This window comes from Passer domesticus, chromosome 35 (genome assembly GCF_036417665.1).
Source record: "Passer domesticus isolate bPasDom1 chromosome 35, bPasDom1.hap1, whole genome shotgun sequence".
NCBI lineage: Eukaryota > Metazoa > Chordata > Aves > Passeriformes > Passeridae > Passer > Passer domesticus.
This window is the reverse complement of record NC_087508.1, coordinates 992,416-1,015,132: the sequence shown is the minus strand read 5'-3', so window position 1 is coordinate 1,015,132 and position 22,717 is coordinate 992,416. Positions and strand designations below refer to the sequence as shown.

The following is a 22,717-nucleotide window of genomic DNA, read 5'->3' as shown; positions in this document are numbered from 1 at the left end:
GCCTCTTCCTCCCTCCCTCCTCCTCCTCCTGCCCCGTTCCCGAGGGCCGAACCGTGAGGGGAAAGGGGGCAAGGAAAGGGCCGAACCGTGAGGGGAAAGGGGGCGAGGAAAGGGCGGAACCGTGAGGGGAAAGGGGGCGAGGAAAGGGCGGAACCGTGAGGGGAAAGGGGGCGAGGAAAGGGCGGAACCGTGAGGGGAAAGGGGGCGAGGAAAGGGCGGAACCGTGAGGGGAAAGGGGGCGAGGAAAGGGCGGGAACCGTGAGGGGAAAGGGGGCGAGGAAAGGGCGGAACCGTGAGGGGAAAGGGGGCGAGGAAAGGGCCGAACCGTGAGGGGAAAGGGGGCAAGGAAAGGGCGGAACCGTGAGGGGAAAGGGGGCAAGGAAAGGGCGGAACCGTGAGGGGAAAGGGGGCGAGGAAAGGGCGGAACCGTGAGGGGAAAGGGGGCGAGGAAAGGGCCGAACCGTGAGGGGAAAGGGGCGGGCTCAGGCCGAGGGCGGCAACTGTGAGGGGACACTCTGGGAGGCGGCACTCTGCAAACAGAACTGCACGGGACTGAGCATGGACGGGAGAGAAAGCAGTAAGTCTGAGAGTTTTATTTGCTATCAAATACATCTCACACCCCCAGCCCCACGCAATCCCCGTCCCTCCGCACTAAATTGGGATCCCACTTGTCCCAGTGTCATCCTAACCCCACGTCACCCTGGTGGCTTTGGAGTCGAGTGACTTTGTTGTGGGATTGAGTTGTTTGAGGTGGGAAGAAGCAAATCTCTGCTGCTATTGAGCCTTAATTCAACAATTGAGTTGTTTTCAGTGGGACTGAGTTTTTCTGAAGTAACAGATCCATCCCACTTGGCGTTTGGACTGCAAAGATTGAGAAGAGAAAAAAACATTAAGGCCAAACCAAAAGGATAAGCAGCCAGGTGTGTTCCCAGCATGGATCACAGGGAATGTGGGTCAGCAGGGCTGTGCCCAGCGTGGGTCCTGCAGTGGGGGATGGAGCTGGAGCAGCGCACGAAGCTCTTCCCGCACTCGGGGCACTCGCAGGGCTTCCCTCACCGGTGCCTCCGTTGGTGTCGGGTCAAGTGAGAGCTGCTGGAGAAGCTCTTCCCACACTCCCCACACTCGTAGGGCCTCTCCCCGGTGTGGATGCGCTGGTGGACGACGAGGTTGGAGTTCTGCTTGAATCCCTTCCCGCAGTCGGGGCACCTGAAGGGCCTCTCCTCTCTGTGAATGCGATAGTGCAGGAGGAGACTGGAGCTGGTCTGAAACCTCTTCCTGCATTTATCACACTCGTAGGGCCTCTCCCCAGTGTGGATGCGCCGGTGCTTGATGAGGTCAGAGTTGCGCTTGAATCCCTTCCCGCAGTCGGGGCACCTGAAGGGCCTCTCCTCTGTGTGAATGCGATAGTGCCGGAGGAGATGGGAGCAGGTCTGAAACCTCTTCCTGCATTTATCACACTCGTAGGGCCTCTCCCCAGTGTGGATGCGCCGGTGGGTGACCAGGGTGCCGTTCTGCCTGAATCCCTTCCCGCAGTCAGGGCAGAGGAATGGCCTCTCCTCTGTGTGACTCTGATAGTGCTGGAGGAGACTGGAGCTGGTCTGAAACCTCTTTCCACACTTGGAACACTCGTAGGGCCTCTCCCCAGTGTGGATCCTCTGGTGCTTGATCAGACCGGAGCTCTCTCTGAAGCTCTTCCCACACTCCCCACACTCGTAGGGTTTCTCCCCAGTGTGGATTCTCTGGTGGCTGATGAGACTGGAGCTCTGTGTGAAGCTCTTCCCACACTCCCCACACTCGTAGGGCCGTTCCCCAGTGTGGATCACTTGGTGGCTGATCAGGTGAGAGCTCCGTTTGAAGCTCATCCCACACTCCCCACACTCGTAGGGTTTCTCCCCAGTGTGGATTCTCTGGTGGCTGATGAGACTGGAGCTCTGTGTGAAGCTCTTCCCACACTCCCCACACTCGTAGGGCCTCTCCCCAGTGTGGATCCTCAGGTGCTTGCTCAGGTGGGAGCTGTCTCTGAAGCTCTTCCCACACTCCCCACACTCGTAGGGCCTCTCCCCGGTGTGGATGCGCCGGTGGGTGACGAGGGAGGAGTTGTACCTGAATCCCTTCCCGCAGTCGGGGCACCTGAAGGGCCTCTCCTCTGTGTGACTCTGATAGTGCAGGAGGAGATTGGAGCTGGTCTGAAACCTCTTCCCACACTTGGAACACTCGTAGGGCCTCTCCCCAGTGTGGATTACCCGGTGCCTGATGAGGTGCCAGTTCCGCCTGAATCCCTTCCCGCAGTCGGGGCAGAGGAAGGGCCTCTCCTCAGTGTGACTCTGATAGTGCTGGAGGAGACTGGTGCTGGTCTGAAACCTCTTCCCACACTTGGAACACTCGTAGGGGTTCTCCCCAGTGTGGATTCTCTGGTGCCTGATCAGGTTGGAGCTCAGGCTGAAGCTCATCCCACACTCAGAACACTCGAAAGGCCTCTCCCCAGTGTGGATCCTCTGGTGCACGATCAGATTGGAGCTGTCGCTGCATCTCTTCCCACACTCCCCACACTCATAAGGCCGCTCCCCGGTGTGGATCCTCTGGTGCACGATCAGGTAGGAGCTCCACCTGAAGCTCATCCCACACTCCCCACACTCGTACGGCCGTTCCCCACTATGGATCCTTTGGTGATTATTGAGGTTGGAGCTGTCTCTGAAGGTCTTCCCACACTCCCCACACTCATAAGGCCGTTCCCCAGTGTGGATCCTCTGGTGACTGACCAGATTGGAGCTGTGGCTGAAGCTCTTCCCACATTCCCGACACTCGTGGGGTCTCTCCCCAGTGTGGATCCTCTTGTGCAGGATCAGACTGGATCTCCACGTGAAGCTCATCCCACACTCCCCACACTCGTAGGGCCTTTCCCCAGTGTGAATCCTCCGGTGCAGGATCAGGCTGGATCTCCACCTGAAGCTCTTCCCACACTCCTCGCACGTGTGGGGCTTCTCCCCATCACGGAGCTGCTCACGGACCACCAGCTGCGAGCTCTGGCTCCATCTGCGGCCGCCTTCCTGGCCCAGGCTGGCTCTTTCCCCCTCAGATCCCCGCCAGCTGCGTTTGCAGCCCCTCCTCGTGCGGCATCTCCGGGGCTTTTCCTCCCCGTTGGCTTCCTGCGCCGTGGAGCCGCTCAAAACGGCCTCTGCCACCAGCTTCTGCCACGGGGATTTGTCCTCCCTGCTCTCCATGCTCAGCTCCTGCTCTGGGGGAGGAAGGACAAGGACAGGATGGCATTTGCCTCCGGGCCACAGGCAAGGCCAAGGAGATGCCCCCAGGCTGTGCTGCAGCTGGGGCCCTGCTGGGCTGGGAGATGGAGCAGCACAGAGGCCAAAGGGGCACTGACTTCCTCCTCACCTGCCTCCGTCTCCCGGGGCATCCTCCTCTTCCTCACAGCCTCCCGGGGGTTGGGAATGGGAGATCCTGGTTTGGGGAGAACAAGGGATGAGCACGTTGAGATTGAAGGTCCCTCTGCCCGAGTCCATCTCTAGAACTCACCTGGGATCTGGGCTCCAGAAAAACCTCCCAAACACCGAGGTTCAGCCCTAAAAAGCCGCCCAGGAATTCCCCGTCCCTGCTCCCTCCCCTCTGCTGTTGGGGTTCCCCCTGGCCCAGCTGCTGGGGTCACGCTGGCATTGGGGTCCCCCTTGTCCTCGGTGCCCGCCCTCCCCAGGCTGCTGGCAGTGCCAGCAATGCCAAAAGCTGCCCCCTCTTCGCTCTGCCCATTCAGGGCTGCCGGGGCTTTTCGGGCTCCCTTCTGGGCTCCCTTCTCCCCTCATGCTCTGCTCCGGGCTGCAGGGGCTCCAAGGAGTCCCCCCTGCCCCTCTCCAGCCTCTGCAGGCTCCCGCCCATGGCGGCGCTCCCCCCTCTCTGGGCTCCCCGCTTTGGGCTCCTGGGGGACACAGGGCTCTGCTCCTCCAGGCTGCCTCTGCCGCCAGCCGCCACCGCCACCCCCCGATGTCCCCCCGAGGGGCCTTTTCCGCTCGGCCTCGCACTTCTTCATTCTCCAAACATCCCCCCAAAAAAACCCACCCCAGCCCAGGGACCCCCGGGATATCTGGGCCGAGCTCCCCCTCCCCGCTCACCTGCGCCATGGGGGGCGATGATCCCACAGGTGGGGGCTGCGAATGCACGGAGGGCTCGGCCGCGTGCTTCCTCCTGCTCAGCCCGGACCCGCCTTTGGCCCTCCTCTTCCTCTTCCTCCCGCTCCTCCTCTGCCATCCCCCCGCCTCCTCCTCCTCCTCCTCCCTGTGCCCGCCTCTCCGTCCTCCTCCTTCATCGCTGCCCTTGGCTCCCTCCTCCTCCTCCCGCAGCAGCAGCGACCCCCTCGCTGCCCCGTTCCCGGAGCCCTCGCAGCCCGCGGCAGGAGCGGGGCTGGAGCCGGCACAGCTCGGCACGGGCAGCGCGGGGCTCTCGGCTGCTCCCGGCCGCTGCGGAGAAGGGGGGAAGCCGGCCCGGGCAAAAGGAGAGGCAAACTGCGACAACTGGGGGCCCCCCATCCAAACTGGGCCTTGCTGGGGAGCCTGCCTGGGCACTGCCAGCCCTTGGGGCTCCTCTCGGCACAGCCGGGAGCGGGGAACGCTCCGAGGGCTGCGGGATCCCAGCGCTGGCAGCACTGCCAGGGACTGGGCTCCGCTGGGATCGCTCTGGGATCATACTTGGAGTGGCTGGGACTATAGTGGGTTTGTACTGCCATAATGGCATCATACTGGGGTCATGCTAGGGTTGTACTGGGTTTGCCCTGACTTCATACTGGGATCTTACTGCCATGCCAGGGCAGACTGGGATCCCACTGATGGAGTCTGGGGTCATACTGGGACTGAATAGGAGCCTGCTGGGGGCAGTTCAGACCATGTTAGGGGAAAATGGGATCTACTGGGAGTGACTGGGATGATGATGAGCGCAACTGGGAGCTACTGTAAGCAACTGGGATCATGCTGGGTGCTACTGGGAGGTACTGGGAGTGACTGGCTGCATGCTGGGGGGGATTGGAAACATCGGGGCTTCTACTGGGATCGTGCTGGAGGTGACTGGGATCGTAGTGGCCGTGAGTGCGAATCACTGAGGCTGACCTGGAGTGGTTGGCAGCAAATGGGATCATGCTGGAAGGAACTGGGGAGGTGCTGGAGGGAACTGGGGTACACTGGGAGATACTGGGAGTGACTGCAATGAAGGTGAGGCTGAAAGAGAGCAACTGGAACCATGCAGAAAAAAACTGGTTTATTCTGGCAGCAACTGGGAGCAACTGGGGCCATATTTGGATCCTACTGGGAGTGACTGGACTAAGCCTGGGAGTATCTGGGAGTGACTGGGAACAGACCCTGCACATCATCCCCCATACTTGGCCTGACTGGGAGCAAATGGCATCATACTGGGACTGACTGGGTTGATCTAGGAAGCAACTGGAACCGTGCTGGAGGCAGCTGGGACCATACTGGGAGAGACTGGAAGCAAGTGGCATTATACTGGGACCACACTGGTAATGAGGAGGAGTATGCTAGGGGCAACTGGGAGAACTGGGAACACACTGGCTGAAAGTGGGAGGAACTGGCAGCAACTGCCACCGTGCTGGGGGCAAATTGCATCATCATAGGGAACGACTGGGAGTGACTGGGCTCATACTGGAAGCAACTGGGATCCTGCAGAGAGTGAGGGGAAATGACCATTTTCTCACTGGGAGCAACTGGGATCATCCAGGCACTGAGGGGCAGTGACCAGGATTATACTGGGAGCAACTGGGATGACCCAGGCACTGAGGGGAAGTGACCAGGATTATACTGGGAGCAACTGGGATGATACTGGGAGCAAGTGGGATCCGGCAGAGAGTGAGGGGAAGTGACTAGGCTCCTACTGGGAGTGAGTGGTCTCATACTGGGAGTGCTGAGGAAACTGGAAGCACACGGGGCCACCAACTGGGCTCATACTGGGAGTGCTGAGGAAACTGGAAGCACACGGGGGCACCAACTGGGCTCATACTGGGAGTGCTGAGGAGACTGGAAGCACACGGGGGCACCAACTGGGCTCATACTGGGAGTGCTGAGGAAACTGGAAGCACACGGGGGGACCAACTGGGCTCATACTGGGAGTGCTGAGGAAACTGGAAGCACACGGGGGGACCAACTGGGCTCATACTGGGAGTGCTGAGGAAACTGGAAGCACACGGGGGCACCTATCGATGCACGGGCGAGCCCCGATGGAGGGGAGAGAATGATGCATCTGACTCCAGCATCAGAAGGCTAAATAATGACTTTGTTATTCTGTACTGTACTTGTTGCCTCTAAACTGAAGCTGCCTTGCCCTCAGCCTTGCTCACAAGGGCACAGAGCTGCGCTCATCTCCTGACTCTCTCGGGACTGTCTCGTGACAGCCCGACACACACACACCACCTTGGCCCTGCCAGGCCAAGGGAACAAAACATCCTCGCTCTGGAGAAACCACCTCCACAGTGCATTCTACTGCAGCACCACAGGCGAGATAAGAATTATGTTGTCTGTCTTCCCTGCTCGATTCACAGCTTCTCTCTGTTCAGAGGGCAAGGGAATAGCACAGGGACCAGCTGGGCTCAAACTGGGAGTGCCTGGGCTGATACTGGGAGCAGCCACTGCCGGCCCCGGGACCCCCAAAAACACCTCCCGGGGACCCCCCGATGTCCCCCCGAGGGCCGTCTGCGGCTGGGCTTGGGAGCCCTGCCAGCTGCAAACATCCCCCCAAAAAACCCCAAAGCCAGGGACCCCCCGGGATCTTTGGGCCGAGCTCCCCCTCCCCGGGCACCTGCGGGATGGGGGGCGATGCTCCCGGGGCTGCGGCGGCTTCAGGGAGCGCCAGGGCCACCAGATTCTCCCTCTGCTCTTCTGCTGCTGCTGCTGCTGCTGCTGCTCGGCCTCTTCCTCCCTCCCTCCTCCTCCTCCTGCCCCGTTCCCGAAGGCCGAACCGTGAGGGGAAAGGGGGCAAGGAAAGGGCGGAACCGTGAGGGGAAAGGGGGCAAGGAAAGGGCGGGAACCGTGAGGGGAAAGGGGGCGAGGAAAGGGCGGGAACCGTGAGGGGAAAGGGGGCGAGGAAAGGGCGGAACCGTGAGGGGAAAGGGGGCGAGGAAAGGGCGGGAACCGTGAGGGGAAAGGGGGCGAGGAAAGGGCGGAACCGTGAGGGGAAAGGGGGCAAGGAAAGGGCGGGAACCGTGAGGGGAAAGGGGGCAAGGAAAGGGCCGAACCGTGAGGGGAAAGGGGGCAAGGAAAGGGCCGAACCGTGAGGGGAAAGGGGCGGGCTCAGGCCGAGGGCGGCAACTGTGAGGGGACACTCTGGGAGGCGGCACTCTGCAAACAGAACTGCACGGGACTGAGCATGGACCGGAGAGAAAGCACTAAGTCTGAGAGTTTTATTTGCTATCAAATACATGCTACACCCCCAGCCCCACGCAATCCCCATCCCACCGTTCCAAATTGGGATCCCAGCTCTGCCAATCTGCTTTGAACCCCATCTCGCCCTCTCCGCTGTGGAGTCGACACCCTTTGGAGTTGGATTTAGACTTTTTGAGCTGGGAACAAGCAATCTCAGGTGGCGTCGAGCCTTTATTCAACAATTGAGTTGTTTTCAGTGGGACTGAGGTGTTCTGAAGCAACTGGTCGATGCCTCCTGGCTTTTGGACTGCATAGAGATTGAGAAGAGAAAAAAACATTAAGGCCAAACCAAAAAGTGGAGCAGCCAGATGTACTTCCAGCATGGATCACAGGGAATGTGGGTCAGCAGGGCTGTGCCCAGCGTGGGTCCTGCAGTGGGGGATGGAGCTGGAGCAGTGCACGAAGCTCTTCCCGCACTCGGGGCACTCGCAGGGCTTCCCTCACCGGTGCCCCCGTTGGTGTTGGGTCAAGGTAGAGCTCTGGGAGAAGCTCTTCCCACACTCCCCACACTCGTAGGGCCTCTCCCCAGTGTGGATGCGCCGGTGCGTGACAAGGGTGGAGTTGCGCTTGAATCCCTTCCCGCAGTCGGGGCACCTGAAGGGCCTCTCCTCTGTGTGAATGCGATAGTGCTGCAGGAGATGGGAGCTGCTCTGAAACCTCTTCCTGCATTTATCACACTCGTAGGGCCTCTCTCCAGTGTGGATGCGCCGGTGGCTGACCAGGGTGCAGTTCTGCCTGAATCCCTTCCCGCAGTCAGGGCAGAGGAATGGCCTCTCCTCAGTGTGACTCTGATAGTGCTGGAGGAGATTGGAGCTGCTCTGAAACCTCTTCCCACACTTGGAACACTCGTAGGGCCTCTCCCCAGTGTGGATCCTCTGGTGCTTGATCAGACCGGAGCTCTCTCTGAAGCTCTTTCCACACTCCCCACACTCGTAGGGTTTCTCCCCAGTGTGGATTCTCTGGTGGCTGATGAGACTGGAGCTCTGTGTGAAGCTCTTCCCACACTCCCCACACTCGTAGGGCCTCTCCCCAGTGTGGATCCTCTGGTGGCTGATCAGGTGGGAGCTGCTTCTGAAGCTCTTCCCACATTTCCCACACTCGTAGGGCCTCTCCCCAGTGTGGATCCTCTGGTGGCTGATCAGGTGGGAGCTGCTTCTGAAGCTCTTCCCACATTTCCCACACTCATAGGGCCTCTCCCCACTGTGAATTTTCTGGTGTTTGATCAGGTTGGAGCTCAGGCTGAAGCTCTTCCCACACTCCCCACACTCGTAGGGTCTCTCCCCAGTGTGGCTCCTCTGGTGCCTGATCAGGCTGGATCTCCTCCTGAAGCTCTTCCCACACTCCTCGCACGTGTGGGGCTTCTCCCCATCACGGAGCTGCTCACGGACCACCAGCTGCGAGCTCTGGCTCCATCTGCGGCCGCCTTCCCGGCCCAGGCTGGCTCTTTCCCCCTCAGATCCCCGCCAGCTGCGTTTGCAGCCCCTCCTCGTGCGGCATCTCCGGGGCTTTTCCTCCCCGTTGGCTTCCTGCGCCGTGGAGCCGCTCAAAACGGCCTCTGCCACCAGCTTCTGCCGCGGGGATTTGTCCTCCCTGCTCTCCATGCTCAGCTCCTGCTCTGGGGGAGGAAGGACAAGGACAGGATGGCATTTGCCTCCGGGCCACAGGCAAGGCCAAGGAGATGCCCCCAGGCTGTGCTGCCCTTTTATTTTCCAGCATCAGTCTCATTAATGGTCATGACAACGGGCAGATGCCAGCAGCTCCCATCACAGGCAGCAGACAAAGAATGTAAAGTTAAAATTTACTTTAAAGTGTTTTGCCCAATCACAGAAAGCAAAAGCACCCTGACAGCAGTTCTATCCAGGCACTATAAGCACACGTACCTCCAGTTCAAACAGTGCTTGCTTATTTCAAATACAATACCTACTTGTAAGCCTTAAAACACAATACACAGAGCTCCATAATGAAGCTTCAAACTTCCTAATATCTTCCTAGTTATACTTTTCGGCAGGTTAGGGAGTTATTCTCGATGAGTCTTAATACACTCACCATTGTTCTATTTCCCCTTAATAGCTACTTTTTATATAATATTTCTGCTGACCAATCTTACGGCTGCAGCACAGCTGAAATCACAATTCTACTGTCTCTGAGGCTTCTCTTTTGATGCTTTCCCCTCTGATTATAAGGATTCCCCAGAGGCACTGATTTCCTCCTCACCCGCCTGCATGTCCAGGGACATCCCCCTCTTCCTCACAGCCTCCCGGGGGTTGGGAATGGGAGATCCTGGTTTGGGGAGAACAAGGGATGAGCACATTGAGATTGAAGGTCCCTCTGCCCGAGTCCATCTCCAGAAGTCACCTGGGATCTGGGCTCCAGAAAAACCTCCCAAACACCGAGCTTCAGCCCTAAAAAGCCTCCCAGGAATTCCCCGTCCCTGCTCCCTCCCCTCTGCTGTTGGGGTTCCCCCTGGCCCAGCTGCTGGGGTCACGCTGGCATTGGGGTCCCCCTTGTCCTCGGTGCCCGCCCTCCCCAGGCTGCTGGCAGTGCCAGCAATGCCAAAAGCTGCCCCCTCTTCGCTCTGCCCATTCAGGGCTGCCGGGGCTTTTCGGGCTCCCTTCTGGGCTCCCTTCTCCCCTCATGCTCTGCTCCGGGCTGCAGGGGCTCCAAGGAGTCCCCCCTGCCCCTCTCCAGCCTCTGCAGGCTCCCGCCCATGGCGGCGCTCCCCCCTCTCTGGGCTCCCCGCTTTGGGCTCCTGGGGGACACAGGGCTCTGCTCCTCCAGGCTGCCTCTGCCGCCAGCCGCCACCGCCACCCCCCGATGTCCCCCCGAGGGGCCTTTTCCGCTCAGCCTCGCACTTCTTCATTCTCCAAACATCCCCCCAAAAAAACCCACCCCAGCCCAGGGACCCCCGGGATATCTGGGCCGAGCTCCCCCTCCCCGCTCACCTGCGCCATGGGGGCGATGATCCCACAGGTGGGGGCTGCGAATGCACGGAGGGCTCGGCCGCGTGCTTCCTCCTGCTCAGCCTGGACCCGCCTTTGGCCCTCCTCTTCCTCTTCCTCCCGCTCCTCCTCTGCCATCCCCCCGCCTCCTCCTCCTCCTCCTCCTCCCTGTGCCCGCCTCTCCGTCCTCCTTCATGCCTGCCCTTGGCTCCCTCCTCCTCCTCCCGCAGCAGCAGCGACCCCCTCGCTGCCCCGTTCCCGGAGCCCTCGCAGCCCGCGGCAGGAGCGGGGCTGGAGCCGGCACAGCTCGGCACGGGCAGCGCGGGGCTCTCGGCTGCTCCCGGCCGCTGCGGAGAAGGGGGGAAGCCGGCCCGGGCCAAAGGAGAGGCAAACTGCGACAACTGGGGGCCCCCCATCCGAACTGGGCCTTGCTGGGGAGCCTGCCTGGGCACTGCCAGCCCTTGGGGCTCCTCTCGGCACAGCCGGGAGCGGGGAACGCTCAGAGGGCTGCGGGATCCCAGCGCTGGCAGCACTGCCAGGGACTGGGCTCTGCTGGGATCGCTCTGGGATCACACTGGGAGTGACTGGGACTATAGTGGGGATGGACTGACACCATGCCGGAATCATACTGGGTGCCTGCTGGTAGTGAGCAGGTGCCTGTGGGGGGCAACTGTGACCATGTTATTGGGAAATGGGATATACTGGGAGTGACTGGGATTATGCTGAGGATGGCTGGGAGCAGCTGGGAGCAACTGGGATCGTGCTGGGAGCAACTGGAGTGACTGGCTGCATGCTGGGGGTGATTGGAAACTACTGGTCTTCTGCTGGGATCCATTGGCATCATGCTGGAAGTGACAGGAATCTTGCTGCCATCGTACTGGGAGTGACTGGGACTCTGCTGGGTTTGTACTGACTTCAGACTGGGATCAGACTGCCATGCCAGGGCAGTTTGTGATCACCCTGAGGGAGACTGGGATCATACTGGGAGTGCCTACAATCATCCTGGGATTAGAGTGGGCGTGACTGGACCCTGACTGGGCCTTACTGGGAGCTGCATGAACCATATACTGGGACTAACTGTGGATGTAATGAGAGGAACTGGGAGCGAATGGCAGAAATCTGGGGGCATATGAAGCATGCTGCAGTAACGGGGAGTGTCTGAAGAAGCGTGTTTCCTGGGCTCTCAGGGTCCACTCCGGCTAGCTACAGACCCTTGCCCACACGATCCTTCACAGACGACGGGAAAAGATTAGAGAAGCGCTCTCCTCCACGTGGGAAACGTTGTCCTTTATTCCAAGACACACATCGGGCGGACAAACCCATGGGAGAAAAAAGAGGGCTTTCCATGGCAGCAGGGAGCTTTTATACCCCCGGGATGGGGACGGAGGGAGAGGTGCACAGCCAGTGGGACACCACTGAGGAGAGGCCAGGGGAGGGGTAACCAGGGCAGAGAGCACCAGGGGGTACCGGGACAGGGGAGGGAAGAGCATGGGATAGGGAAAAGGGGTAACACAGCACACAATGTAACATAAACTATACAGTGCAGGATAAAACTATTCTGTGCAAATTCCCAATCACCCAGCGCAGGAGAACAACTAAACTGGTGCACCACAACGTCTGGCAATGACTGCCCGAGTGTTCAGAGCAACTGGGTTACACTGGGAGGGTCTGAGACCATACGGGTGGTGACTGGGACCAGACTGGGAGCCACTGGGAATGTGCTGGGGGAACCGGGAACACGCTGGAGGCAAGTGGGAATGAGTCGGGTCTGGCTGGGAGACACTGGGATCATAGTGGGAGTGATCAGGACTATGCTAGGGGCAACTGGGAGAACTGGGAACACCCTGGATGACAATGGCAGATACTGGGACTGTGCTGGGAGAAATCTGGATAATCATCAGGGGGGACTGGGAGGGACTGGCCCCTTCTGGGAGCAACTGGGTTCATGGAGGAAGGGAGGAGAAGTGACCAGGCTCACATGGGAGTGCCTGGGCTCATACTGGGAGCAACATGGATGCTGCAGAGAGTGAGGGGAAGTGCACAGGATCTTCCTGAGAGCAACTGAGCTCACACTGGGAGTGACTGGGCTGATACTGGGAGCAGCCACTGCCGGCCCCGGGACCCCCCAAAAACACCTCCCGGGGACCCCCCGATGTCCCCCCGAGGGCCATCTGCGGCTGGGCTTGGGAGCCCTGCCAGCTGCAAACATCCCCCCAAAAAACCCCAAAGCCAGGGACCCCCCGGGATCTTTGGGCCGAGCTCCCCCTCCCCGGGCACCTGCGGGATGGGGGGCGATGCTCCCGGGGCTGCGGCGGCTTCAGGGAGCGCCAGGGCCACGAGATTCTCCCTCTGCTCTTCTGCTGCTGCTGCTGCTGCTGCTGCTGCTCGGCCTCTTCCTCCCTCCCTCCTCCTCCTCCTGCCCCGTTCCCGAAGGCCGAACCGTGAGGGGAAAGGGGGCAAGGAAAGGGCGGAACCGTGAGGGGAAAGGGGGCAAGGAAAGGGCGGAACCGTGAGGGGAAAGGGGGCAAGGAAAGGGCGGAACCGTGAGGGGAAAGGGGGCAAGGAAAGGGCCGAACCGTGAGGGGAAAGGGGGCAAGGAAAGGGCGGAACCGTGAGGGGAAGGGGGCAAGGAAAGGGCGGAACCGTGAGGGGAAAGGGGGCAAGGAAAGGGCGGAACCGTGAGGGGAAGGGGGCAAGGAAAGGGCGGAACCGTGAGGGGAAGGGGGCAAGGAAAGGGCGGAACCGTGAGGGGAAAGGGGGCAAGGAAAGGGCGGAACCGTGAGGGAAAAGGGGCGGGCTCAGGCCAAGGGCGGCAACTGTGAGGGGACACTCTGGGAGGCGGCACTCTGCAAACAGAACTGCACGGGACTGAGCATGGACGGGAGAGAAAGCAGTAAGTCTGAGAGTTTTATTTGCTATCAAATACATCCCACACACCCAGCCCCACGCAATCCCCGTCCCTCCGCACTAAATTGGGATCCCACTTGTCCCAGTGTTATTCTAACCCCATGTCACCCTGGTGGCTTTGGAGTCGAGTGACTTTGTTGTGGGATTGAGTTGTTTGAGGTGGGAAGAAGCAAATCTCTGCTGCTATTGAGCCTTAATTCAACAATTGAGTTGTTTTCAGTGGGACTGAGTTGTTCTGAAGTAACAGACCCATCCCACTTGGCTTTTGGACTGCAAAGATTGAGAAGAGAGAAAAACATTAAGGCCAAACCAAAAAGTGGAGCAGACAGGTGTGCTCCCATCATGGATCACAGGGAATGTGGGTCAGCAGGGCTGTGCCCAGCGTGGGTCCTGCAGTGGGGGATGGAGCTGGAGCAGCGCACGAAGCTCTTCCCGCACTCGGGGCACTCGCAGGGCTTCCCTCACCGGTGCCTCCGTTGGTGTCGGGTCAAGTGAGAGCTGCAGGAGAAGCTCTTCCCACACTCCCCACACTCGTAGGGCCTCTCCCCAGTGTGGATGCGCCGGTGGGTGACGAGGGTGGAGTTGTGCTTGAATCCCTTCCCGCAGTCGGGGCACCTGAAGGGCCTCTCCTCTGTGTGAGTGCGATAGTGCAGGAGGAGACTGGAGCTGGTCTGAAACCTCTTCCTGCATTTATCACACTCGTAGGGCCTCTCCCCAGTGTGGATGCGCTGGTGGGTGATCAGGGTACAGTTCTGCCTGAATCCCTTCCCGCAGTCAGGGCAGAGGAATGGCCTCTCCTCTGTGTGAGTCTGATAGTGCCGGAAGAGACTGGAGCTGGTCTGAAACCTCTTCCCACACTTGGAACACTCGTAGGGCCTCTCCCCAGTGTGGATCCTCAGGTGGTTGCTCAGGTCAGAGCTCAGGCTGAAGCTCTTCCCACACTCCCCACACTCGTAGGGTCTCTCCCCAGTGTGGATCCTCTGGTGGCTGATCAGGTTGGAGCTCTGTCTGAAGTTCTTCCCACACTCCCCACACTCGTAGGGTCTCTCCCCAGTGTGGATCCTCTGATGACTGATCAGGCTGGACCTCTCGCTGAAGCTCCTTCCACACTCCCCACACTCGTAGGGTCTCTCCCCAGTGTGGCTCCTCTTGTGCAGGATCAGGCTGGATCTCCACCTGAAGCTCTTCCCACACTCCTCGCACGTGTGGGGCTTCTCCCCATCACGGAGCTGCTCACGGACCACCAGCTGCGAGCTCTGGCTCCATCTGCGGCCGCCTTCCCGGCCCAGGCTGGCTCTTTCCCCCTCAGATCCCCGCCAGCTGCGTTTGCAGCCCCTCCTCGTGCGGCATCTCCGGGGCTTTTCCTCCCCGTTGGCTTCCTGCGCCGTGGAGCCGCTCAAAACGGCCTCTGCCACCAGCTTCTGCCGCGGGGATTTGTCCTCCCTGCTCTCCATGCTCAGCTCCTGCTCTGGGGGAGGAAGGACAAGGACAGGATGGCATTTGCCTCCGGGCCACAGCCAAGGCCAAGGAGATGCCCCCAGGCTGTGCTGCCCTTTTATTTTCCAGCATCAGTCTCATTAATGGTCATGACAACGGGCAGATGCCAGCAGCTCCCATCACAGGCAGCAGACAAAGAATGTAAAGTTAAAATTTACTTTAAAGTGTTTTGCCCAATCACAGAAAGCAAAAGCACCCTGACAGCAGTTCTATCCAAGCACTATAAGCACACGTACCTCCATTTCAAACAATGCTTATTAGAAATACAATACCTACTTGTAAACCTTAAAACACAATACACAGAGCTCCATAATGAAGCTTCAAACTTCCTAATATCTTGCTAGTTATGCTTTTCTGCAGGTTAGGGAGTTATTCTCGATGAGCGTTAATACACTCACCATTGTTCTATTTCCCCTTACTGGCTACGTTTTATAGAATATTTCTGCTGACCAATCTTAAGGCTGCGGCACAGCTGAAAAACCAATTCTACTGTCTCTGAGGCTTCTCTTTTGGTGCTTTCCCCTCTGATTATAAGGATTCCCCAGAGGCACTGATTTCCTCCTCACCCGCCTGCATGTCCAGGGACATCCTCCTCTTCCTCACAGCCTCCCAGGGGTTGGGAATGGGAGATCCTGGTTTGGGGAGAACAAGGGATGAGCACGTTGAGATTGAAGGTCCCTCTGCCCGAGTCCATCCCCAGAACTCACCTGGGATCTGGGCTCCAGAAAAACCTCCCAAACACCGAGGTTCAGCCCTAAAAAGCCTCCCAGGAATTCCCCGTCCCTGCTCCCTCCCCTCTGCTGTTGGGGTTCCCCCTGGCCCAGCTGCTGGGGTCACGCTGGCATTGGGGTCCCCCTTGTCCTCGGTGCCCGCCCTCCCCAGGCTGCTGGCAGTGCCAGCAATGCCAAAAGCTGCCCCCTCTTCGCTCTGCCCATTCAGGGCTGCCGGGGCTTTTCGGGCTCCCTTCTGGGCTCCCTTCTCCCCTCATGCTCTGCTCCGGGCTGCAGGGGCTCCAAGGAGTCCCCCCTGCCCCTCTCCAGCCTCTGCAGGCTCCCGCCCATGGCGGCGCTCCCCCCTCTCTGGGCTCCCCGCTTTGGGCTCCTGGGGGACACAGGGCTCTGCTCCTCCAGGCTGCCTCTGCCGCCAGCCGCCACCGCCACCCCCCGATGTCCCCCCGAGGGGCCTTTTCCGCTCAGCCTCGCACTTCTTCATTCTCCAAACATCCCCCCAAAAAAACCCACCCCAGCCCAGGGACCCCCGGGATATCTGGGCCGAGCTCCCCCTCCCCGCTCACCTGCGCCATGGGGGGCGATGATCCCACAGGTGGGGGCTGCGAATGCACGGAGGGCTCGGCCGCGTGCTTCCTCCTGCTCAGCCTGGACCCGCCTTTGGCCCTCCTCTTCCTCTTCCTCCCGCTCCTCCTCTGCCATCCCCCCGCCTCCTCCTCCTCCTCCTCCTCGTCCCTGTGCCCGCCTCTCCGTCCTCCTCCTTCATCCCTGCCCTTGGCTCCCTCCTCCTCCTCCCGCAGCAGCAGCGACCCCCTCGCTGCCCCGTTCCCGGAGCCCTCGCAGCCCGCGGCAGGAGCGGGGCTGGAGCCGGCACAGCTCGGCACGGGCAGCGCGGGGCTCTCGGCTGCTCCCGGCCGCTGCGGAGAAGGGGGGAAGCCGGCCCGGGCAAAAGGAGAGGCAAACTGCGACAACTGGGGGCCCCCCATCCAAACTGGGCCTTGCTGGGGAGCCTGCCTGGCCACTGCCAGCCCTTGGGGCTCCTCTCGGCACAGCCGGGAGCGGGGAACGCTCAGAGGGCTGCGGGATCCCAGCGCTGGCAGCACTGCCAGGGACTGGGCTCCACTGGGATCGCTCTGCGACTGACTGGGGCTGTACTGGGTTGGTGCTGACATCGCACTGGGATCATTCTGCCATCGCAGGGCAGACTGACCGCACTCATGGACACTGGGATCATACTGGGATTACACTGTGATCATGCTGGGACTGAGTAGGAGCCTGCTGGGGGCAGTTCAGACCATGTTAGGGGCAAATGGGATATACTGGGAGTGACTGGGATGGTGCTGAAGATGACTGCAGCAGCTCTGACAAACTGGGATCATGCTGGGTGGTACCGGGAGCAACTGGGATTGTGCTGAGGGTGACTGGGAGTAGCTGTGAGTAACAGGGATAACGCTGGGAGCAACTGGGAGTGACTGGCTGCATGCTGGGGGGGATTGGAAACATCGGGGCTTCTACTGGGATCGTGCTGGAAGTGACTGGGATCGTACTGGCCGTGAGTGCGAATCACTGAGGCTGACCTGGAGTGGTTGGCAGCAAATGGGATCATGCTGGAAGGAACTGGGGAGGTGCTGGAGGGAACTGGGGTACACTGGGAGATACTGGGAGTGACTGGAGTGAAGGTGAGGCTGAAAGAGAGCAACTGGAACCATGCAGAGAAAAACTGGTTTATTGTGGCAGCAACTGGGAGCAACTGGGGCCATATTTGGATCCTACTGGGAGTGACTGGACTAAGCCTGGGAGTATCTGGGAGTGACTGGGAGGAGACCCTGCACATCATCCCCCATACTGGGCCTGACTGGGAGCAAATGGCATCATACTGGGACTGACTGGGTTGATCTCAGAAGCAACTGGAACCGTGCTGGAGGCAGCTGGGACCATACTGGGAGAGACTGGAAGCAAGTGGCATTATACTGGGACCACACTGGGAGGGCTGGCATGTGACATGGGTCCAACTGGGGCTTACTGGGATCGTGCTGGGGTTGAAAGGGAGCGACTGGGATCACACTTTGGCTGCTGGGAGCCCCCGGGAGAAACTGGGGCCAGTTTGCTGCTGCAAGCAAACTGGAGGAACTGGGAAGGAGTGGATGCATGCTGGAGGCAACTGGGATATACTGGGCAGGACTGGGGGATCATGCTGGGATAACTGACACCTTCCTGGGGCCACTGGCAGTGCCTGACTACAGACATGCTGGGAGCAACTGGGATATACTGGGAGTGTCTGTGACCATACTGGGGGGACTGGAGCCACACTGGGAACAACAGGGCCTGTGCTGGGGAGAACTGGGACCACACTGGGGGCAACTGGGAGTGAGTGGGATCCTGCTGGGAGGGACTGGGATCATCTGGGGAGTGGCTGGGACTGGAGCATGGGCAACTGGGTTCAACTGGGACCATACTGGGAGTGTGTGTAACCATAGTGGAGTGATGGAAGCACGCCGGGAACAGCTGGACCCATACTGGGAGCGACTGGGATCACTCTGAGGGTGACTGGAAACAGGCTGGGATTGACTGGGAGCAACTGGAATGGTGCTGAAAGCAACTGGGAAGAAGTGGGAGTGACTGGGAACAAGCTGGAAGCAACTGGGATAAACTGGGAGAGGCAGGGAGTCCCTGGGATCATACTGGAGGCTACTGGGGTCATGCTGGCATGGACAGGGAGCACCTGGGATCACACTGGGGGCACTGGGAGTGTCTGGCAGCAACTGGGATTAGAGTGCAGGTGACTGGGATCATACTGGGAGTGGCTCCAACCATACTGGGATTACAGTGGGTGTGATTGGACCCTGACTGGGGCTTACTGGGAGCTGCCAGGCCCATGCTGGGGCCAAGTGGGGACATAATGAGAGGAACTGGGAGCAACTGGGAGAAATCTGGGGGCAAGTGAACCACGCTGAGGTAACTGGGAGTGCCTGGCAATGAGTGCCCGAGTGTTCAGGGCAACTGGGATATACTGGGAGGGTCTGAGACCACATGGGTGGTGACTGGGACCAGACTGGGAGCCACTGGGAATGTGCTGGGGGAACCGGGAACACGCTGGAGGCAAGTGGGAATGAGTCGGGTCCGGCTGGGAGACACTGGGATCATCGTGGGAGTGATCAGGACTATGCTAGGGGCAACTGGGAGAACTGGGAACACCCTGGATGATAATGGCAGCTACTGGGACTGTGCTGGGAGAAATCTGGATAATCATCAGGGGGGACTGGGAGGGACTGGCCCCTTCTGGGAGCAACTGGGTTCATGGAGGAAGGGAGGAGAAGTGACCAGGCTCACATGGGAGTGCCTGGCCTCATACTGGGAGCAACATGGATGCTGCAGAGAGTGAGGGGAAGTGCACAGGATCTTCCTGAGAGCAACGGGGCTCATACTGGGAGTGACTGGGCTGATACTGGGGCAGCCACTGCCGGCCCCGGGACCCCCCAAAAACACCTCCCGGGGACCCCCCGATGTCCCCCCGAGGGCCATCTGCGGCTGGGCTTGGGAGCCCTGCCAGCTGCAAACATCCCCCCAAAAAACCCCAAAGCCAGGGACCCCCCGGGATCTTTGGGCCGAGCTCCCCCTCCCCGGGCACCTGCGGGATGGGGGGCGATGCTCCCGGGGCTGCGGCGGCTTCAGGGAGCGCCAGGGCCACGAGATTCTCCCTCTGCTCTTCTGCTGCTGCTGCTGCTGCTGCTGCTGCTCGGCCTCTTCCTCCCTCCCTCCTCCTCCTCCTGCCCCGTTCCCGAAGGCCGAACCGTGAGGGGAAAGGGGGCAAGGAAAGGGCGGAACCGTGAGGGGAAAGGGGGCAAGGAAAGGGCGGAACCGTGAGGGGAAAGGGGGCAAGGAAAGGGCGGAACCGTGAGGGGAAAGGGGGCAAGGAAAGGGCGGAACCGTGAGGGGAAAGGGGGCAAGGAAAGGGCCGAACCGTGAGGGGAAAGGGGCGGGCTCAGGCCAAGGGCGGCAACTGTGAGGGGACACTCTGGGAGGCGGCACTCTGCAAACAGAACTGCACGGGACTGAGCATGGACGGGAGAGAAAGCAGTAAGTCTGAGAGTTTTATTTGCTACCAAATACATCTCACACCCCTAGCCCCACGCAATCCCTGTCCCTCCGCACTAAATTGGGATCCCACTTGTCCCAGTGTCATCCCAACCCCATGTCACCCTGGTGTCTTTGGAGTCGAGTGACTTTGTTGTGGGATTGAGTTGTTTGAGGTAGGAAGAATCAAATCTCTGCTGCTATTGAGCCTTAATTCAACAATTGAGTTGTTTTCAGTGGGACTGAGTTTTTCTGAAGTAACAGACCCATCCCACTTGGCTTTTGGACTGCAAAGATTGAGAAGAGAAAAAAACATTAAGGCCAAACCAAAAGGATGAGCAGCCAGGTGTGCTCCCATCATGGATCACAGGGAATGTGGGTCAGCAGGGCTGTGCCCAGCGTGGGTCCTGCAGTGGGGGATGGAGCTGGAGCAGCGCACGAAGCTCTTCCCGCACTCGGGGCACTCGCAGGGCTTCCCTCACCGGTGCCTCCGTTGGTGTCGGGTCAAGGTACAGCTGCGGGAGAAGCTCTTCCCACACTCCCCACACTCGTAGGGCCTCTCCCCAGTGTGGATGCGCCGGTGGGCGACGAGGGTGGAGTTGTACCTGAATCCCTTCCCGCAGTCGGGGCACCTGAAGGGCCTCTCCTCTGTGTGAATGCGATAGTGCAGGAGGAGACTGGAGCTGGTCTGAAACCTCTTCCTGCATTTATCACACTCGTAGGGCCTCTCCCCAGTGTGGATGCGCTGGTGGGTGACGAGGTGGGAGTTGTGCTTGAATCCCTTCCCGCAGTCGGGGCAGCTGAAGGGCCTCTCCTCTGTGTGAATGCGATAGTGCCAGAGGAGATGGGAGCAGGTCTGAAACCTCTTCCTGCATTTATCACACTCGTAGGGCCTCTCCCCAGTGTGGATGCGCCGGTGCCTGACCAGGTTGCAGTTCCGGCTGAATCCCTTCCCGCAGTCAGGGCAGAGGAATGGCCTCTCCTCTGTGTGAGTCTGATAGTGCTGGAGGAGATTGGAGCTGCTCTGAAACCTCTTCCCACACTTGGAACAATCGTAGGGCCTCTCCCCAGTGTGGATCCTCAGGTGGTTGCTCAGGTCAGAGCTCTGTCTGAAGCTCTTCCCACACTCCCCACACTCGTAGGGTTTCTCCCCAGTGTGGATCCTTTGGTGGCTGATCAGGTGGGAGCTGCTTCTGAAGCTCTTCCCACATTTCCCACACTCATAGGGCCTCTCCCCACTGTGAATTTTCTGGTGTTTCATCAGGTTGGAGATCAGGCTGAAGCTCTTCCCACACTCCCCACACTCGTGGGGTCTCTCCCCAGTGTGGCTCCTCTTGTGCAGGATCAGGTCGGATCTCCTCCTGAAGCCCTTCCCACACTCCTCGCACGTGTGGGGCTTCTCCCCATCACGGAGCTGCTCACGGACCACCAGCTGCGAGCTCTGGCTCCATCTGCGGCCGCCTTCCCGGCCCAGGCTGGCTCTTTCCCCCTCAGATCCCCGCCAGCTGCGTTTGCAGCCCCTCCTCGTGCGGCATCTCCGGGGCTTTTCCTCCCCGTTGGCTTCCTGCGCCGTGGAGCCGCTCAAAACGGCCTCTGCCACCAGCTTCTGCCGCGGGGATTTGTCCTCCCTGCTCTCCATGCTCAGCTCCTGCTCTGGGGGAGGAAGGACAAGGACAGGATGGCATTTGCCTCCGGGCCACAGCCAAGGCCAAGGAGATGCCCCCAGGCTGTGCTGCCCTTTTATTTTCCAGCATCAGTCTCATTAATGGTCATGACAACGGGCAGATGCCAGCAGCTCCCATCACAGGCAGCAGACAAAGAATGTAAAGTTAAAATTTACTTTAAAGTGTTTTGCCCAATCACAGAAAGCAAAAGCACACTGACAGCAGTTCTATCCAGGCACTATAAGCACACGTACCTCCATTTCAAACAATGCTTATTTCAAATACAATACCTACTTGTAAACCTTAAAACACAATACACAGAGCTCCATAATGAAGCTTCAAACTTCCTAATATCTTGCTAGTTATACTTTTCTGCAGATTAGGGAATTATTCTCGATGAGCGTTAATACACTCACCATTGTTCTATTTCCCCTTACTGGCTACTTTTTATATAATATTTCTGCTGACCAATCATACGGCTGCTGCACAGCTGAAATCACAATTCTACTGTCTCTGAGGCTTCTCTTTTGGTGCTTTCCCCTCTGATTATAAGGATTCCCCAGAGGCACTGATTTCCTCCTCACCCGCCTGCATGTCCAGGGCCATCCTCCTCTTCCTCACAGCCTCCCGGGGGTTGGGAATGGGAGATCCTGGTTTGGGGAGAACAAGGGATGAGCACGTTGCGATTGAAGGTCCCTCTGCCCGAGTCCATCTCCAGAACTCACCTGGGATCTGGGCTCCAGAAAAACCTCCCAAACACCGAGGTTCAGCCCTAAAAAGCCTCCCAGGAATTCCCCGTCCCTGCTCCCTCCCCTCTGCTGTTGGGGTTCCCCCTGGCCCAGCTGCTGGGGTCACGCTGGCATTGGGGTCCCCCTTGTCCTCGGTGCCCGCCCTCCCCAGGCTGCTGGCAGTGCCAGCAATGCCAAAAGCTGCCCCCTCTTCGCTCTGCCCATTCAGGGCTGCCGGGGCTTTTCGGGCTCCCTTCTGGGCTCCCTTCTCCCCTCATGCTCTGCTCCGGGCTGCAGGGGCTCCAAGGAGTCCCCCCTGCCCCTCTCCAGCCTCTGCAGGCTCCCGCCCATGGCGGCGCTCCCCCCTCTCTGGGCTCCCCGCTTTGGGCTCCTGGGGGACACAGGGCTCTGCTCCTCCAGGCTGCCTCTGCCGCCAGCCGCCAGCGCCACCCCCCGATGTCCCCCCGAGGGGCCTTTTCCGCTCAGCCTCGCACTTCTTCATTCTCCAAACATCCCCCCAAAAAAACCCACCCCAGCCCAGGGACCCCCGGGATATCTGGGCCGAGCTCCCCCTCCCCGCTCACCTGCGCCATGGGGGCGATGATCCCACAGGTGGGGGCTGCGAATGCACGGAGGGCTCGGCCGCGTGCTTCCTCCTGCTCAGCCTGGACCCGCCTTTGGCCCTCCTCTTCCTCTTCCTCCCGCTCCTCCTCTGCCATCCCCCCGCCTCCTCCTCCTCCTCCTCCTCCTCCCTGT

At 59.8% G+C, this 22,717-nt stretch overlaps 2 protein-coding genes and 1 pseudogene across 2 annotated transcripts; all 3 read right to left on the bottom strand.

Moving 5' to 3' along the window:
• Positions 1-578: 578 nt before the first annotated feature.
• Positions 579-10,466, bottom strand: LOC135288789 (zinc finger protein 850-like). The gene is given in 4 exon segments (XM_064402176.1): positions 579-1,136; positions 1,139-2,996; positions 7,787-9,039; positions 9,639-10,466. Coding segments are annotated over 4 exon segments (3,390 nt in total). The 5' UTR covers positions 9,736-10,466; the 3' UTR covers positions 579-954.
• A 2,791-nt stretch (positions 10,467-13,257) lies between these two features.
• On the bottom strand, positions 13,258-16,839 carry LOC135288780 (zinc finger protein 239-like). The gene is made up of 2 exons (XM_064402174.1): positions 15,334-16,839; positions 13,258-14,738 (listed from the first exon to the last, which is right to left on the bottom strand). Exons 1-2 carry the CDS (start codon positions 15,353-15,355, stop codon positions 13,732-13,734), a joined length of 1,029 nt encoding a protein of 342 aa, XP_064258244.1. The 5' UTR covers positions 15,356-16,839; the 3' UTR covers positions 13,258-13,731.
• Positions 16,840-19,563: 2,724 nt separating this feature from the next.
• LOC135288775 (zinc finger protein 501-like) lies at positions 19,564-22,635 on the bottom strand (annotated as a pseudogene).
• Between the last annotated feature and the right edge of the window lie 82 nt (positions 22,636-22,717).